Source organism: Lynx rufus, unplaced genomic scaffold, assembly GCF_022079265.1.
Source record: "Lynx rufus isolate CCGP_SWC_20201006 ecotype Redwood Valley unplaced genomic scaffold, mLynRuf1.p SCAF_7, whole genome shotgun sequence".
Classification (NCBI taxonomy): Eukaryota; Metazoa; Chordata; class Mammalia; order Carnivora; family Felidae; genus Lynx; species Lynx rufus.
In genome coordinates this window covers 76,679,930-76,697,722 of record NW_025814889.1, presented here as the reverse complement: position 1 = coordinate 76,697,722, position 17,793 = coordinate 76,679,930, and the positions used below count along the sequence as shown (strand labels likewise).

Here is a 17,793-nt window from a genome sequence, read left to right as displayed (position 1 = left end):
CCTCGGAGCCCTGGCGGCGGGGAAGGAGTCAGGGTTGTGGGGCGGGGGGTGGGGAAGCAGGCGGAGGAGGAAACTGTGAGGCCCAGAGCTGGGAGAGGTGGGTCGGAGCCTCTCCAGGAGGCTGCCAGTCCCATTATACTAACAACTCCCATTCTCAAGTCCTTACCCTGTACCAGGGCCTGTCCACGCTTGACCTGTGCGCCCTCAAGTCAATCCTGCTACAGCCCCTGTGAGCCGGTACCAGTGCTCCTGTTTCACAAAGGAGGGAAACGGAGCTCTGCAATTAAGTAACTTATTTAAGCTCACACAATAAGAGTGCAGAGCTGGGCTATGTATGCGAATGTCAGGCTCCAAAGCTGCCCTGTAACCCCCAGGTCATGTCCCTCTGCCCTTCCTGTGACCTCTGGTCTTGAGGGTTGAGGAGCTGTGGACCAGAGAGGAAAGGAGACGGGGCCCTTGCCCTTTGGAAGCTCCCAGTCTGGCGGGGAGATAGGACCCACACCCAGGACACACATAGACAAGGCTATTATCGTTATTATTATTGCCCAAGTGACTGACCAATGACTCAAGTGAGACCAGAAGAGAGCAGATGCTGGAGTGTTTCTCAACTGGGGCAGGATGTTTCCACTGTCCTTCGCTGGCCCCCGATACTAAGAACCCCTCAATCACTGTGACAACTGTTCCACATCACTCGAGAGCCACTGAAGAATAGGAGAAGGTGAAAATGGAGGCGTCCTATTTGCCAAATCCAGTAGGCTTATCTCCACCCCTCCATCCCTTATTCTTTTGCATTTCATCCAGAAGTATTTAAAGGTCACCTAGCCATTGCCAGGCTCCCGCTTAGTGGTAGGAATGCAAAATGAGTAGGTCGCTCCAGATGCCATATCCGGGTAGGGGTTCAGATGAACAGGCCTGGAGGGTGTGAGGGTGCAGGCCTTGGTTGAGGAATGTTCGTGGTGCGTGGAGGGAGCCCCTCTAACCCAGGCATCAGGCTTCCCTGCCAGTCAGTCCTTTCCAGCAGGAGCAGAGTGTGGCAGGCACGTTGTGAGGGTGCAGAGAGGAGGAGGAGCGGAGTGCAGGGAAGGGTAGGTTCAGGGAGGCACATGAAGCAGGGCCTTGCCAGGTCTTTGGTAATTTTAAACAAGGGAGTCTCATGGTTGGATCTGCCTGTAGCTTGGAGGGTGGAAGGCAGGGGTGGCAGCAGGACCAGATGGAGAGAGGTGGCCCCACCTAAAAGGGTGGTATTGGGCATGGAGAGAAGGTGACAGATCTGAGAGCTGCCTGGGTAGGAGGATTGGCAGGTCCAGGTGATTAATCGGGCGAGGCTGGGTGAGAGTCAAGGATGCTGAGCTCTCTGTTTGGGCGACTTGGACGTGCATGATGTCCTCTGCAATAGGAGACACGGGAGCAGGGGCAGGGAGGAGGGCAAGTTCACTCCTAACCTGTTGGGTTTGGAGCGTTTCTGAATGGCCATGTCTGCTTAGTAGGCAGTTGCATATTCAGGTCTGGGGTTGAGAAGGAACACGTAGATCAGAAACGAGGGTGTGGGAGCCATGAGCATTTGCCTGCTAGAGGGAGTCCTGTGGATGAGCGAGCCCCCAGTGAGAGCATGAAGGGAGACAGCCTGATGGGACTCTGTGTCAAAAGGACTGCGCAAATTTAGATACTCTGAAGGAGATTGGGAAGGAGTGGCCAAGGAGGTAGGAGGGGACCCGAGAGTGTCATCTTGGAACCGGGGGAATAATGGGAGGGATCCGATGTTGAAAAGTTAGGCAAGACAGGGACTGACAAGTATCGCTTGGACTCAACAAGGCCACAGGGATGTGGCAAAGCCAGCTGTCATTAAGTGGGGCTGGGGCTGAGTTTGTGGGGTTGGGGAGCAATGAGGAGATGAAGAAGGAGACAGTGAGTGAGGACGACTTTTTCAAGCAGCTTGTCTGTGAGGGTGGATAAAATGGAAGTAGCTGGAACTGGGGAAGACATTGGGTTGAAGATGGAGAGCGGTTAAGGAGGTTCGTGTAGGAGGAGAGGTGCGGGTAGATGCTAAAGGTGATGCTATAGAGATAGACATGGAGGGGCAGTTGAGGGTGTGGGGCCCAGAGTCCAGGCTGGGGCGATTGGCCTGGGATGGAAGGACAGAAGAAAGGGATACTACGTTTGCCAGTGGCAGGCAGGGGGCCAAGGGAGCTCCACGCCATCTCAAATCTTTCTGGGACACACCAGGCCAGACCTTGCAGGAGCGAGGCAGCCCGGGAGGTTTGCAAATGAGGGAGGATGGTTGGAATTGCTGCTCTGGGGGATAGGTGACAAACTGAGAAGGGAGATGGGCGAGGATGGCAGGTGCCATGTTCAGGGTCCACCGGGGGCTGGAGACCATGCATTGGTGGTGGCATCCATGTAGGTAGGCGTGAGCGTGCCCCTTGGGTCCTCAGCCCCTCATCTTCTACCTCCCGGAATGGCCGTCACTTCCACTGCTCTCTAGAAAATCCTCAATCTTCAATCCCTGTCTCTGGGGTTGTGCCTGAGTTCCCTTCCAGTCTTCCACTGGACATGGCCATCTGATCCAGAAATTCATACCACAGGTACCTCCTGCCTGTGCCAGGCGCTGGCAGGACAGATGAGGGCCCTTCACCTGATTCACTTGCAGCCTAGTAGGGTAGACCAACAATAAAGTAACAAGGTTATTACAAGTAGTGAGAAAGGTGGGAGGGGACTGAAGGAGGCAGCGTGGGGCAGTGGTGATAAATTAGTACTCTGGAGCAAGAAGGTGTGAGGATTATATTAGTCTTCATAAAGCACCTGGCACTCTGCCTGCACCTAGAAAACACCGTATACGAGCTTTCTGTATGAAGTATTGGGAGTGTCTGGGAAGGCCACTTTGGATTGGGTGGTCAGCTGTCCATGACACCCAAGACTCCATGTTTCCAGAAGCAGGTTCACCCAATTCCCATTCCTGGCTTTTGGAATTGTACCACCATCCTGCCCGTTGCCAGGTTCTAGGACGACCAAGGTCTTAAACACCGTTCCCCCGACCCAATCATACTACCTGGTGCCTGTGGACGGCAGGGTGGGGGGGGGCAGAGAGTGGAATGAGCAGGGGACTGGGTGGAGGGGCCTCAGGGGGCACAGGCTGACTGCCCATCTGTTTCTCACAGTGCTGTGTTCTTCGCCACCTATCTGACCCTGGCCTGCTGTTCTGGACCTAGGTATGTGATGGCTTGAGGAACAACTTGTGGGAACATGAGAAGGATATCGAAAGCCCTGGCCCCAGTCCTGCCTGCTGCCAGTGTGCTGTGAACTTCTGAGAGGGCTCTACCCTCTGGGCTCCATCAAGCCTGCCCCTCCCTCCTTCCCTTGGCGCCTCTCAGGTGGCAACAGGGTGGTGTGGACCGACAGATGGGGGCACCTGGGGGTGTGGCTGAAGGAGGAGGCTCCAAGGAGTGGGGATGGGGTTAGGCAGAGGCCCCCCCTCCCAGCTGCAGTGACCCAGCCCATGGCTGCCGGCACCCCCCAATCTCCTCTGAACTCGGTGGTTTGCCTTACAGGAGGCATTTCCCCTGGAACCTGATTCTCCTGACCATCTTCGTAAGTGACCTGGGGGTGGCTGGGGACAGATGCTGAGTGCACATAGTGGGAGGAGGAAGCGGGGGGGGGGTGCTTCCAGGGCCAGGAAGTCTGGGCTGCGGATGTCCAATGGGAGGTGACCGGTGGAGGCCAGGGTATTTTCACCCCCCTTCTACCACAAAGACATCCCACCCTCTCTTTCCAAATAGGCTTAGTCTCCCCCACCCTTGACTCCAGCCATTGTCTCTTTTCTTTGTGATGTGGTTTTTAAGAGGTTTGAATGTGGCATCCTAGAGCAATGGATAAAGAAGAGTAGGTCATAGAGAGGAGGGAAGAGCAGGGCTGCAAAAGGAAGAAGGGAACACAGCTAGTGCAGGCCCGTCGGGACGCTCCTCGCCAGGCCTGAGTTGTGGAAGTGAATGTGTGGGGGTGAGGCCGATGCAGAGTTGAGGGGTGCGCCCAAGGAGTGGAGGCCCAGACTGGGCCCCCAAAGGCTGGATTCTGGAGCATTCCCTCATCCTGCTTCTCCTTCCAGACCCTGTCCATGGCCTACCTCACTGGGATGCTGTCCAGGTAAAGGGGACAGGTGGAAGGGGACGGGCCACTCTCTGAGGGGAGCTGCACCTGAACACACCCCTTCAGAGAGCGTCCAGGGAGGGTGGAGGTCCAGGCAGGCCGGAAACACTGGCCTGGAGCCCTCTTCTCGCACACTCCGTTGAACAGTGACGGCAGGACCTGGCCAGGTCGGGGGGTGGAGGTGGGGAATGGAGGAGAGCAAGATGACCTCTCTCAAACTGCAGCTTGAGAGACCCCAGCCTGGGTGGTCACACCACTCCTTGTAAACCTCCCTGGTACCAGCACAAACCCCTCTCCATTCTCTGCAAAGAGGAGTTTGAGTCTAAGCATGCTGGGGAGGGCAGAACCCAGGAGAGAGGCTGGGGGCCAGAGGTTGAGGGATTGGGTCCCCGCAGAAGGCGGTGGGCCTGGGAGGAGGGCCAGGGGAAACCAGGACCCCTGCCTGAAGCTGAGCCCCCCGGCCCTGTGTCCCGCAGCTACTACAACACGACATCTGTGCTGCTGTGTCTGGGTATCACGGCTCTCGTCTGCCTCTCAGTCACCGTCTTTAGCTTCCAGACTAAGGTCAGCTCTGGGGCTTATGGGTGGGACAAGGCCTATGGGATGGGGGCTCAAAGCTTGGGTCCCTGGCTAGGGAGGGGGAAAGGGGTGTGTAAAGTCTGGGAGGCCACTTGAAGGAGGGGAGGAAGGGGGACGCCAGGTTCTAGGTAGGGAGCATAAGACAGCAGCCCGCTGTTTAGGGCTCAGCCTTCTGGCCAGCACACCACCCAGCAGGGGTCCCCAGGAGTGCCAAGCCACTCTGTGCTGGCCCAATGGCTCACACCTGTCCCATCCCTGCAGTTTGACTTCACCTCCTGCCAGGGTGTGATCTTCGTGCTGCTCATGACTCTTTTCTTCAGTGGACTCATCCTGGCCATCCTCCTGCCCTTCCAATACGTGAGTCCCCGGGTCTCCCAGTGGGGCCCCTGGGGAGGGAGGGAGAGCCCCACCTCGCCCAAGGGTGCCGTTTCCTCCCCACCTTCCAGGGAAGGCCCAGAGCCAAAGGCCCACAGCTTGTCATCCTGTCCAGCCCTCCTGGCACCTGCCCTGAGCTGGTTGGCAGTGTAAGCAAACAAACAAGGAGGTTTTTCTTGGCAGGCGTGGGCATCTGCTCACACCATGAGCCACATCCGGCTTCACCTTTCTCATCCTCCCCTCTAAGGGGGAGGTGAGGCCGAGGGAGAAGCCACAGCACATTTAAACCCTGGGCAGGGACCCGAGCGCACGAGCTCCATAGCGCCACCAAGCCCAGAAGGGCCCTGAAGAAGGACCTCCTGGGGCCCCTGAGGTATCAGCCAAGTCCAGAGGGCCAGAATCTGGCTGGCCAGGCAGGCAGGAGGTGGGGCAGTGGGGGTCTGAGCATACCCCACCCCATTACGGTGTCCATGGGGCCAGCCAAATCTCAGCTGTCCAGCCTGCCCTGGGAAATGCAGCTTGGACAGCACAGGGCTCAGGGGTGACTGAGGCAGTCAGGGTGCTTCAGGTGGAGAAGGGGCAGACCGAGGGCATCACAGGAGGGGCTTGAGGTTTAATCCTAGGAACCCAGAGGATGAAGCTATTAGACTCCTGCTAAGGGCTCAGTGCTTGTACCCCCACCCAGGACTCCTCTTAACCACGTCTGGTGCATGGTCCCCCCACTGCCCCTTTTCTGCCAGGCTAGAAGCGGCATTCCCCACTCCCCCTTCCCCCCACCCCATCCTGCCCAGCCCCAGTCCGCAGGGTATTGGCTCCAAGTCCAGGACATCAGAATTGGTTCTGGCATTTCCTTGGCAATTCCCAGGATCCTGTTGACGAAGGGAGGGGCCGGAGCTGGTCTGGGGGCCCTCTGTGTATCTAGGATGGGGGAGAGGCAGTTATAGGAAGTGGCTTCCAAACTTCAAAGAACCGTTTATTGATCCAGGTCAGGCTACTGGGATGCCTTTGTTTCCAAGAATCTTCTGGGGGAAGGCCCCGTGGAGGGAGGCATGGCTGAAACCTGCAGGGTTTCCACACCCGGCTGGGTGCCCCTGAGACCTAGGGGTGGCCAAGGTTGGGAAGGGGCGCTGCAAGCAATCGCATCATGAACGGCTGGCAGGGATTCCATAGGATCCCCCCATCCCCCCACCACACACACACAGACCTCTGAGCCCCTTACGCCTCCAGGCAAAGCTAGGGAATTCCCCTACAGAGGAACAGACAGACCCCACGCAGGACAGGGATGAGTGTGTCTGCGGCGGGGGGGAGGGAGCGGCCTGAGGCCAGACTCAGGCAGGGAAGACGGCAGGGGTTCAACAGGTTGAGTCTCCCTCGACCAGCCTGAGTCCGGGGCTGTGTATGGAGGGAACACCAAGTACATGTCAGCTGGGAACTCCCCTGCCAGTCCCTCCCTGATCACTGTTATCCTGGGGCTCCCCAGACGCACCCTGAGCACACAGAGAATCAAGGACCCCTCTCTGTCCTGGGGCGTCTTCAGGACTGCTGGGGAGGGTTGGGGGTTGCTGTGAGAGAGGGAACCCACCAGAGAGGTCTGTGCCACATCCCCCGGTCTCTGGACTGAGCCCTCCTTTGCCGCCTGTCACCCTATACCCATTTTGTGTCTGCTCCACAGGTGCCCTGGCTCCATGCTGTGTATGCCGCTCTGGGAGCGGGCGTGTTTACGTTGGTGAGTGTGGCTCCCTGGGGGCCCCGCCTTCTCAGCCTCTGATCACCTCCCCAAGCCCCTCCACTATCCCCGTCTTCCTCATGGACCTCCTCCCTGACACCTTGTAAAGCTCCTGTGGGCAGGTCAAGGCTCAGCGCTGCTTTCAGGGAATGCTCTCTGGTTTCTGAGATACACCAGCTTATCTGGGCAGGGGAGGAAGAAGGTGGTAACAGGATTGGAGCGTTAGACACAGCTGGGAAGAGGCACCCCTAGCTCCTGGGGAGGGCCAGTGCTGCTTGCAGGGGTGAGAGAATGAGGGTGCCCTGGCCACGGGGACTAAGCTAGTCATTGCTCTCCTAGGGAAAATCTGGGAAGGCTTCTTGGAGCAAGGGAGATCCCCAGTGGTCGTGGTTGTTGTCACCAAACTGAGAGTGTTGATGGTGATGATGATGACGGTATTTATTGAACGCCTCCCCCCACCAACAAGCTCTCCGTGTGCATTTAACCCTCACCATGACTCTGTGAAATAGCTTCTGCTGTGATCATGTTAAGATGAGGAACCCGAAGCTTCAGAGCCTAAACGACTTGCCCAAGTTCACACAGCATCCTAGGAAGCAGGGGACCAGAGTGACAACCTGGATGGTCTGGCTGCAGAGCCCCGTTCTGGGTATGAGGCTACGTGGGGAGGAGCTCGGGACGGCCGCAGGGAGATGCCCAGGAGACAGGAGGTAGCCAGGGACAGACATCTGCCTGGAAGAGCCCAAAACAGGCCCTTTGCTCAGGTGGGCACCTGAATGTGATGGTGCTCCGGGACCCGCCCAGGTGGGCAAGCTCATCTCGGTGACCTCTTCTCAGGGGGCACACAAGGTAAACACCAACACCAGCAGGAGGAGTGACCAGACCCTCCTGTCCCTCGTTGGAATGTTTTAGTGCTGAAGGCACTAAAAAGGGATCTAGTGAAACTCCAAGCCCTTCCTCTCATAGATGAGAAAACTGGACCACAAAGAAGTTAAATGGTTTGTCCCGTTTCCTGGCAAGATGATGGCATATCAACTAAGTGTGGCCTTGGTCAAGGCTAGGCTGACCAGTTTCTCCCAGTTTACCCAGAACTTTGCCAGTTTGAGCACTGAAAGTCCCACTGCTTGAGGGAACCCCTACATCTCGGGCAAACCAGAAAGGTCACCATGCAGCACTAACTTCTCTTGGCTCCCGCACCAATACTCTCTTTCCTCTAGGCAGGACCTACTTAAAATAAGTTCCAATGAGGGGCACCTGGGTGGTTCAGTCAGTTGCGCCATGGACTCTTGGTTTTGGTTTAGGCCATGATCTTGCGGTTTGTGGGTTTGAGCCCCGCGTCGGGCTCCGTGCTGACAGTGCAGAGTCTGCTTGGTATTCTCTCTCTCTCTCCCTCTGCCCCTCCCCCTGCTCGCTCTCTCTCTCTCTCTCAAAATAAATAAACATTAAAAAGTTCTTTCAATGAAAAGGAAGGGGTGGGGAATAAGACCAAGAGGAAAGAAAAATGCAGGGTCACATGGGGGAAGTGAACCCAGGAGGCTTCAGAGGACAGTGTTTGCCAGGGACAGATGGAAGAAGAGGGGTCAATGTGCAGGGCAGAGGGGGAGCACGGCAAGCATCAGTGGAGAGTAGGGGAGTTTACTTGGCTTCCTGTGGATCAGATCACAGCCAGTATGTCAGCTAAGCAGGAAGGCTGTACATACAAGGAAGGCTGGATGAATAGTAATCCCTTAAATTTGTTTAATAATCCCTTGTGTTGTTAGAATAGTAAAAATAATCCCAGCCATCTGTTCCACCCTTTACATTTTAGAAAACACTTTCACACCTATTACCTCATTGGATCTCCACCACAACCCAGGGAAGGAGGCAGCACTGATGTTATAAGACCTGCTTTCCCCATCCGAAGCCCTGGGTGTTAAGAGTTGGCAGATGTGGGATAGGACCCAGGTGTCCTGTGCCCAGCCTGGTGCCACTTCCAGCACCCCTGTGGTCCCCCTCAAAGAAGACAACTCCTATTAGCTTGGATTTGGGAAGAGGCTGGAAGTTCTTTCCAGCAAACCCCCTGTTCCACCCCCGCCCCGCCCCCATCAGTATTGGCCTTTCTACTGGACTATTCTCATTAGCATGGAAACAGGCTATAATTTCTTCTATCTGGAAACACACACACACACGCACACACACACACACACACACACCACTCTTGACCCACATCCCTTTGCAGCACCCCCATTTAGAGCAAAAATCCTTATAAGGGAATCTACACTGATGATAAGCTTCCCCCAAAAGTAATGCATTCTTATGAAACCTTTGTAAGCTGAAATGGTATAAGCGAAGAAGCAACTAATGTCTATGGAAAAATTTTTGAGTATCCCAGCCCCCCCTCCAAAATAGCCTCTCTTAGGTTTTTCTGCTACCTTAGGACATATCTTGCTGACATGATGCACAAAATAAATAGAGATAAAACACAGATGCTCACAGACACTGCTCAAAACTGTGGCGGCTTGATGCCCAGATGCTGGGTGTAGTTCCCAGGGAAGGAGCTCGGGGGTGCCACTCGTTGTCTGGGGTGCATGCTGCCTCTATCATATAACAGCTCACTGCAAAGCAAATACTATATATATATATATATATATATATATATATATACAGCTCACTGTATATAACAGCTCACTGCAAAGCAAATACTGAATGCTATCCCCCCCTCCACCATTTTTTTTGTAAAAGTGAAAATCCTCTTTGGATTTCTTTTGGCTAGCGAAATCAGGTACTACAGGTCTTTGGTAAAAATGAAACAATGGAACTCAAACTTTCAGAAAGCAAGGGATACCTGTATTTCCAATTTGTCTCCTCCTTTCTCTCCTCCTAGTCCTTCTCGAATTCTCTCAACCCTGTTAATGCTCTCAGCAGGATCAGCAGTGGTCATTTCTCAGCCCTCATCTTGCCAGACCCTCAGCCTGTTTGATACAGTTGCTCATTCCTCCACCCAGAAGCATCTTCTTCCCTGGGCATCTTGGCCACCAGCTGTCCTGTCTTTCTCCTGTCCCCCTGCTCACACCGAGGGCCATAGGGCCACCAACTCCTCTCTTTCTACGCTCACTCTCTACAGGATCTTTCAAGTCAGGATCCTCTCAAGGCTTTGAATACCATCGTTTATGCTGATGGCCCTACAGTTGATCTCCAGCCCAGAATTCCAGATTCGAATTTCCTATTGTCCGCTCAGTATCCGCATTTGGAAACCTAATAGGCACCCCAAACCTAATACGTCTGAAACTGAGTGCCTGCTCTCGCTGAACGCCTGCTTCTCCCACAGCCTTTTCTCCATCTCTGTAAATGGCAACTCTGTCCTTCCAGTCATTCAAGTCAAACGCCCTGCTGACATCCTCCACTCCTCCGCTCTCCTCACACCCCACTTCTGGCCCTATAGCAAATTCTATCGGCCCCACCTTCTAGGCAGAATTTGACCACTTGTCTCCACCTTCATGGCTACTCCCTGATCCCCCTCTTGAATTGCCGCCGTGGCCTCCCACTGGCGTGGCCCCCACAGTGTGTGCTCAGTGCAGCAGCTCGGGTTGATCCTGTTAAGTGTGAATGAGGTCACATGGTTCCGCTGCTGGGCCTCCAGGGATGACTTCCTGGGCCTGCAGGTCCTCCCTGACCTCACCTCCTCCCATGCCCCCCACCGCCCACTCTGGTGCAGCCATGTGCACCTCCTTGCTGCCCCTGAGCACGGCAGGCTCACTCCCAGCCTGGGGCCTCTCCACCTGCAGATGCCTCCATCTGTCCCCTCGGATCCACTCACAGCTCCCTGTGTCCCCTCCTTCAAGTGTTCGCTTGATTTACAATCCTGTGTGACTGAGCACACACGCATGCACACACTGCCTACTCCTCCTCCCTGCTTTATTTCTCGCCACAGCACTGTTCATCCTTTTTTTCTGACTTGTTAGTTGATGGTCTCCCTCCAGCAGAATGTAAGTTCCTTGAGGGCAGGGGTTTTTGTCTAGCTTGTTACTTCACTGCATCCCCAGTGCCTGGCACCCCTTTGATGTTTATGGAACGAATAGGTGCCTGAGAGGCGTGTCCGAGGGGCCAGGACTGGCCGAGATGCTGGTCAGAGCAGGGAAAGAAAGCCTCAGTTGCTCGGTGAGTCACAGGGGAGGAGGAACCACAGTGCCTAATTAGCTGTTAATGTCTCATTAGGGCTCCTCCTCCAGATTATGTAAACAATGGCCAGGAGCACGTGGTCTGAATCCCCCAGCTCCACCTCCTGACCTTGTTCACCTGGGCCAAAGGAGGGAAGACATGCACAGGTTCCCTGGGGCCCCTGGGGTAGGGGAGAGCCGAGGAGGGCCCTGGATTCACTGCCCTCCCTCCTCTGAGTTTTAGGTGGACAGAGGCCATCAGAGGCCCAGCCCCACAAGAACAGTCTCCGGGCCTTTCCATGAACCCCAACTCAGAAGGCCATTGACCTCAATCTGACCCTGCTTCCTGCATCAGTTCTGTCCTGTGGAAGCTGTGGTCCCCTAGCTCCAACCCATCCCCAGCACCCAGCACGCCCAGTCTCTTCATCTGCCCATCCCGGCATCTCCCACCCTAGCCTGTGGAGAATTCTCAGCACCATGAGGGGCCCTCCCAGCGACGCACTCAGAGCATCCCTGCCCAGCTGCCACAAGGAGGGTGGGTGAGAAAGGGGAGAAGCCTCAGAGGAGACCCCAGACCTCCAGCGAGGACCCACCCAATGCTCCCAGCCTGGGCCTTGGAAGGGCTGTTAGAATTCAAATGGTTTTTCTCTCCTAGATACCTTAGCCCCTCTCTGACTGTCTCTACCATCTGTGAGGGCAGGGCCACTGAGCTGGACTAGGCCGAGATCAGGGGTGGGGAGCCCAGGCTTCTTAGGGCCGAGGTCCAGCCTTGAGGAAGAGGCCCCTCCTAGGCCTCACCCATCCAGCCTTGGTGCATTCTCAAGAGGCTTTGGGTTTTCTGCCTCACCCCTATCTCATACCCCTCACTGGGCACCAGACCCAAATGCCAGTAGAAGTGGGTGAGTCAGCCCGCAGGTACCTCAGGGCTTATCCTCCTGACCCCACTAGTGCCCTCTCCTTCGGTGCTTTTTTTTATAGTGGCTCATGGAAAGTCAGGCGGGGGAGTATGAGGGCTTGGCTGGGTGAGATGATGGGGCAAAGTGGAGGGGCTGGGACAGAGCAGGAGGGTTGGGGCAGGGAGAGAGAGCGGGTTGGGCCAAGGGCTTGGCCAGCAGGTTTCCCGCTGTGGCTGAGCCTCCGTACTTGTGTGGCTCTACCTCAGAGCTAGTCCTTCTTTGGGGAAGCTAGGATCTCCCGGCCACCTAAACCGGGAAGCCAAGCCAGGAGACTTAGGAAAGAAACTAAGCATGGGACTTTGGAAATTAGGCGACAAGCCCAATACGAACAGAACTGTCCCCTGCCTGGCCTGGATGGATTGGAGACCTGAGAAAACATCACAGTCTGTGTGTGTGTGTGTGTGTGTGTGTGTGTTTTAATGTTTATTTGTTTTTGAGAGACTGAGCATGAACGGGGGAGGGTCAGAGAGAGAGGGAGACACAGAATCCGAAGCAGGCTGCAGGCTCTGAGCTGTCGGCACAGGGTCCAACGCGGGGCTCGAACTCACGAACTGTGAGATCATGACCTGAGCCGAAGTCAGACGCTTAACCGACTGAGCCACCCAGGCGCCCCTCACGGTCTCTGTGTTTTAAGGAAGATTAGCCAGAAGCTGTGTGGGTAGGCCAGAGCCTGAGAGACCAGTTAAAAGACCACTGCAGGCAGAGTGCCAGAGTTGGGGACAGGGTGGCAGGAAGAACAGGTATGTTGGTCAGTACTGGATGCTTCAGGGCCCGATGGTGTTTGGATGAGTGAAGCTGAGGTAGGAAGATGCTTTGTAGGTGTTGGCCCCTGTCCATGGGGAAGATACATGCAGCCCTCTGTCCTCAGTCCCTGCAAGAAAGGAGGGTTGAGGTGAGTCCTTAGTGCTGGCAGGGACCTATTTGCGCTGAGGCCCTGAGACAGCATGCTCCCCACCCCACATGCACCCTCATAAACCACACACACACACACACACACACACACACACACACACAGTGTTAGCTGCCAAGCTGGATGAAAGCCCCATTTTCCTGACTCTCAGTCCAGCTATTCTTTCGACTCTATCTCCCTGTCCCATTTCACAGGTGGGAAAATAGAGGCCAGAGAGTTCCTGCTGCTTGACTCCCTGCACAGCAGAAGAACCCAGGGAGGCTTTCTCAACCTTTGAGATCAGGCTTTCAGCAGTTACTTCCATCCAACCCCAGCAGAGAATCTGTGTCCCTGATGTTCCCCTGACTGGCCTAGGCCAGCCCCACAGCATCTGGAGGATTCTGGAAAGAGACTCCTGTTTGCCCCTGCCCCTGCTTTTTTACTCAGGTCTGTGATATATGCCCTACCTTCTTCACAATTAGAGAAACACTTTGAAAAGCAAAAATGGCTACCCAAACCCAAGGCAGGGGTATCATTTTATTTTAGACTTACCTTTATTTCATTCAGAGCTCAGAGGCTCTTTCGCCTCAGTTTTTTACGTGAGCCTGAAAGATCTAGTGAGAACCTTCTCTGTTCTGCTACCCACCCTCCACCACTAAAACAGCCCTGACACCTCACCTGCGGCCTCATCTGAACCCTCCGAAGTTGAGCGCTCTCCTCTGAGGGCAGCAGCGGGGAGCATGGATTGACGGGTAATTGCTCCTTCAGGGGGAAAGTGCACTAGGTGTCCCCCTCCCAGGACCCACCTCGGTTTCACTTCCTGAGGCAGTCCTCCTCAGGAACCCATGCCCTGCCCAAACCAAGCCCTTCAAACCAATACCTTGACCTGGAGACAGTGAAAGGAGTCCTCCTCCCAGCTCCACCCCCTCCACCACCAGGGGTGGGAGACTGAGGGAGGGACGGTTCAGAGTCCCTGTAAGGAGCTGGGCAGAGGAGTGTCTAACTGGCATGCTGGGGCAGGGAGGGCAGGAGTCACTGCTCTCAGATGCAGAGCAGAACCAGGAAGAGGTGCTATGAGAAGGGCCAGGGGAGCCCTCCAGGTGGCCACATGCACCCCCACCCAAATGACTTTCAAGATCTAGCTCATCCTCTTACCACTGTGACCTTGGGCAGGTTACTTGACTCCTCTGTGCCTCACCTGCTTCGTCTTTAAAATGGGCCTAATATGAACTATTCCACAAAGTCGTGGCCGTAATTAAATAAGATAATACATGAAAGGAAAAAAGAAAACAGCCTGGCACTTGGAACTTGATAGTTTCTCAACTACCATGGTAACTTTTACCCTTATGGTAAATGTTAACCTTGTAACTCAGAGCACCAAATTTTGGAGCAGAGTACTTGGGTTCAAATCCATGCTCTGCCGTATTCTAGCTGTGTGAACTGATAAAATCATATAACCTCCCTGTGCTTCCGTTTCCTTATCTCTAAAATGCAGGTAATGATAGTACCCACCATGTAGGTTGTTGTAACTTGAAAGTGAATTAACATATGCAAAGCACTTAACAAAGTGACTGGTGCATCATTAGTAATCGATGATATTGCCTGTTAGTGGTAGTCAGTTGCAAGATTTGAACCCAGGTCTGTGTGACTATCTATGTTCTTTTTTTTTTTTAATGTTTATTTATTTTTGAGAGAGAGAGAGAGAGAGGGAGAATGAGTGGGGGAGGGGCAGAGAAAGAGGGAGACACAGAATCCGACGCAGGCTCCGGGCTCTGAGTTGTCAGAACGGAGCCCGACAAGGGGCTTGAACCCCCAGACTATGAGATCATGACCTGAGCTGAAGTCGGATGCTTAACCAACCAAGCCACCCAGGCATACCTCCCCAGTCCATGTTCTTTTTTTTTGTTTTTAATTTTTTTTAATGTTTATTTATTTTTGAGACAGAGAGAGACAGAGCGTGAGCAGGGGAGGGGCAGAAAGAGAGGGAGACACAGAATCTGAAGCAGGCTCCAGGCTCTGAGCTGTCAGCACAGAGCCCGACGCGGGGCTCGAACCCACGAACCGTGAGATCATGACCTGAGCCGAAGCTGGATGCTTAACCGACTGAGCCACCCACGTGCCCCTCCCCAGTCCATGTTCTTAAGCACCGTATTACATTCATGCCCTACCTCAGAGGACCACACATGGGCTCTTCCACATACTTCCATACGCTGCTCCCCTTTTATCCTGGGGCAGGCCTTCTGGCTCACACACCTGCCAGACCCTGTTCCTTCAGTGGCTGCCTAGAGGTGCTCCCGAAGATGTAAGCTTCGTGCAGACGTTGTCTGCACCATTTAAATTTTTGACACTCAGGTCAGTGAAGACAAGAGAAATAACTTCTGTTGGTACCAGGCCACAAATGGACCCAGGTCTCCACTCAGTGCCTCTCCTCCGCTCCCCTACTCCCTTACCCTGTCCTGTATCCCAGCCTTTAAAGGCACAGGGCTTGAGGCTGGCAGCCTCTTCCCACAGAATCCTCGAAGCCCAGGCTCACCCTCTAGCCCAGAAAGTGGTGGCAGGGCCAGATGGGCCCAGTGCTCCCTGTAGCCCCCCAGGAAGCCTCAGCTAGCCTTGAGCTCTGTGCTTCTCTTTCCACCTCTTCCAGCCTTCTACACACACACACACACACACACACACCCCGGATCCCAGAGCAGTGTCACATGCTGGAAGGAGAACGGGATTTGAGGTCAGAAGATCTGAGCTGTCCTCTTGGCTGTGTGAGGTGGGCAAGTCCCTCACACTCTTTGTGCCCCAGATTCCTCAGAAGGTTCAGCAACTTTTTTGTATGTTACTTTAATCTCTCTTTTAAAAATTTCTTATTAGGGGCGCCTGGGTGGCTCAGTAGTTTGAGCGTCCGACTCCTGATTTCGGCTCAGGTCATGATCCCAGGATGGTGGGATCGAGCCCTGTGTCGGGCTCCCATGCTGAGCAGGGAGCCTGCTTGAAACTCTCTCTCTCCTTCTGCCCCTCTTCCCCTGCTCATGCTTTCTCTTTCTCTAAAAATAGAAAATGAAATAAAAATGAAACTTTTTAATTAAATAAAATATGAAGACATGTGTTCACATATTTCAGTTTTTAAAATCTTACAGTATGCAGATAAAGCAAATGCTATTTGCTTGTCCTTCGCTGCCTTGCCCAGTGGTAAGTGCTGCGATCAGTTGTCTCCTTCTGGACCTTTCTACATGCATTTTATAGGTATTTGCTATATAGGCTTGTATGACATATAGTTTTGTGAGTTTTTTGTTGTTGTTATTACAGAAAGGGGATCGTATGAGGCAGATTTTTGTGCAGCTTGTTCTTTTCTAATAATAGCGTATATCAGAGATGTTTCTGCCTTGGTGCTGCTGCCCGTAGTTTATTTAACCATTTCCTAGTTGAGAGTTTAGGGTTTCCAGTATTTCACTGTTAGAACCAGCGCTGCTGTAAATGGCCTTGGGCGTGCTGTTTTGCACACTCATGCTGGCATTTCTGTAGGATGGACATGGTCCACGAGCTATTTTTTTATGCTGACTCAACACATTGTAAGGCCAGCGTTTTGCATCCGGTGCCTGTTTGTTGCTGGCTCTGAGCTGGCTTCTCCACGGCGTGGCTCCCCCAGCCTCACCTCTGGGAGGACAAGAGACATAAGCCCAGGTCCTGGACACAGCAGGGTCAGGCCAAGTGTGTGGCCAGGGGGCCCAGCCAACAGGGTGAGCCAGGAAAGTTTGCCTTTGGCTCCTCTGCCCTCTGTGCATGCCCCCTCCCCCTGCAAGCCCACTCTGCCTGCTTCTCTATCAGAGTAGGAGACAGATGGTCACTACCTCGCCCAGCGTCCCAGAGCTAGTGAGGAGCGGAGTTGAGGCTGCAATCCAGGTCAGGCGGACTTCCAAGCCCATGCTCATAATCGCCCCCACCTCTCCACCTTTGAGGGGGTCATGCCTTGATGTCCCCTGGCACGGAAGAAAAATGACCATCAGCAAGCCACTCACTGGCTCTGAGACTCCTTTCCTTGTATGTAAAATAGTGATAGTAATTCCCACCTCCCAGGGCATATTGGGTGACAGAAATGAGATAAAGGATTAGTGTGTGAAAGGGCAACTCAGATGTAAATTAATAGCCTCCTAGACCCACTCCTGCCTCTTGCCCCTAACCCATGCTCCTCCTCCCACATGCTCCTCCTCTTGTGTTCAGCTGGCCACCAACTCTAGGAAGTACCCGTGTCCTTTCAGATGTCAGCGGTCAAACCAGCTGAGATCTTAGCTGCCAGATGTTAACTATAACCAAGATATCCACTCCCAACCAAAACGTTAGTTAACGATGCTTACCAACACCCAAGATTATCAGGCTACTTGCCCCTGTAATGAATGCAAGCTCATAATGTAATCTCTGATAATTTGCTTTCATTAGACTGTCAATTCTCTGAAGGCAAGCTCCTTGGAACATAGTAGGTGCTCAATAAATATTGGTGGGACTAAATGAGGGAAAGCCTGCAGCTGACTCGCAGGCATGAGGTTGCAGCGACAGGTGCAATGGTATTGGAATCTGGGGCAGGCTATCCCAGAGAGCACCACGTAGATAAGCATCCGTGGCTATAGGCCAAGGGCAGGGGCGGAAATCACTTCATTCCTCTTCCTTCCAAGAGCAAAGCCTGCTGGCTGCTGTAGGAGGCCTCCTGGGTGGGTGCTCCATGGAGGAGCCACCCCCAGACCTGGTTGGGTCCGAGCCTTCTAGGTTGAGAGAGTCAATTTCATTAGCTCACCCAGGGGTGACCAGGTTCTGAGAAATCAACCAAGCAAGCCACTGATTGATAAGCCAGATCAGCAATTTATTAACTTATGCTGGCAGCATGACTGCTAAGCAGCCTGTAGCATTCAAGTCGGTCCCTCTCCTTGCGCGTTCTCTCTTTAGAGGGCAAATTTATGTGAGAATCCGAATCCTATTCAGAAGGAGCCGAGTAGAATGAAGTGACAGGATACG

At 54.0% G+C, this 17,793-nt stretch overlaps 1 protein-coding gene across 1 annotated transcript in view; it reads left to right on the top strand.

Annotated features, from left to right (window-relative positions):
* FAIM2 (Fas apoptotic inhibitory molecule 2) overlaps positions 1-17,793 on the top strand; it is a 30,465-nt gene that overhangs the window by 10,121 nt on the left and 2,551 nt on the right. The window contains exons 7-12 of the mRNA XM_047067381.1: positions 3,156-3,206; positions 3,546-3,585; positions 4,100-4,137; positions 4,617-4,704; positions 4,981-5,076; positions 6,767-6,820. Of these exons, the coding sequence (XP_046923337.1) occupies positions 3,156-3,206; positions 3,546-3,585; positions 4,100-4,137; positions 4,617-4,704; positions 4,981-5,076; positions 6,767-6,820 (367 nt within the window). The remainder of the gene's footprint in view (positions 1-3,155; positions 3,207-3,545; positions 3,586-4,099; positions 4,138-4,616; positions 4,705-4,980; positions 5,077-6,766; positions 6,821-17,793) is intronic.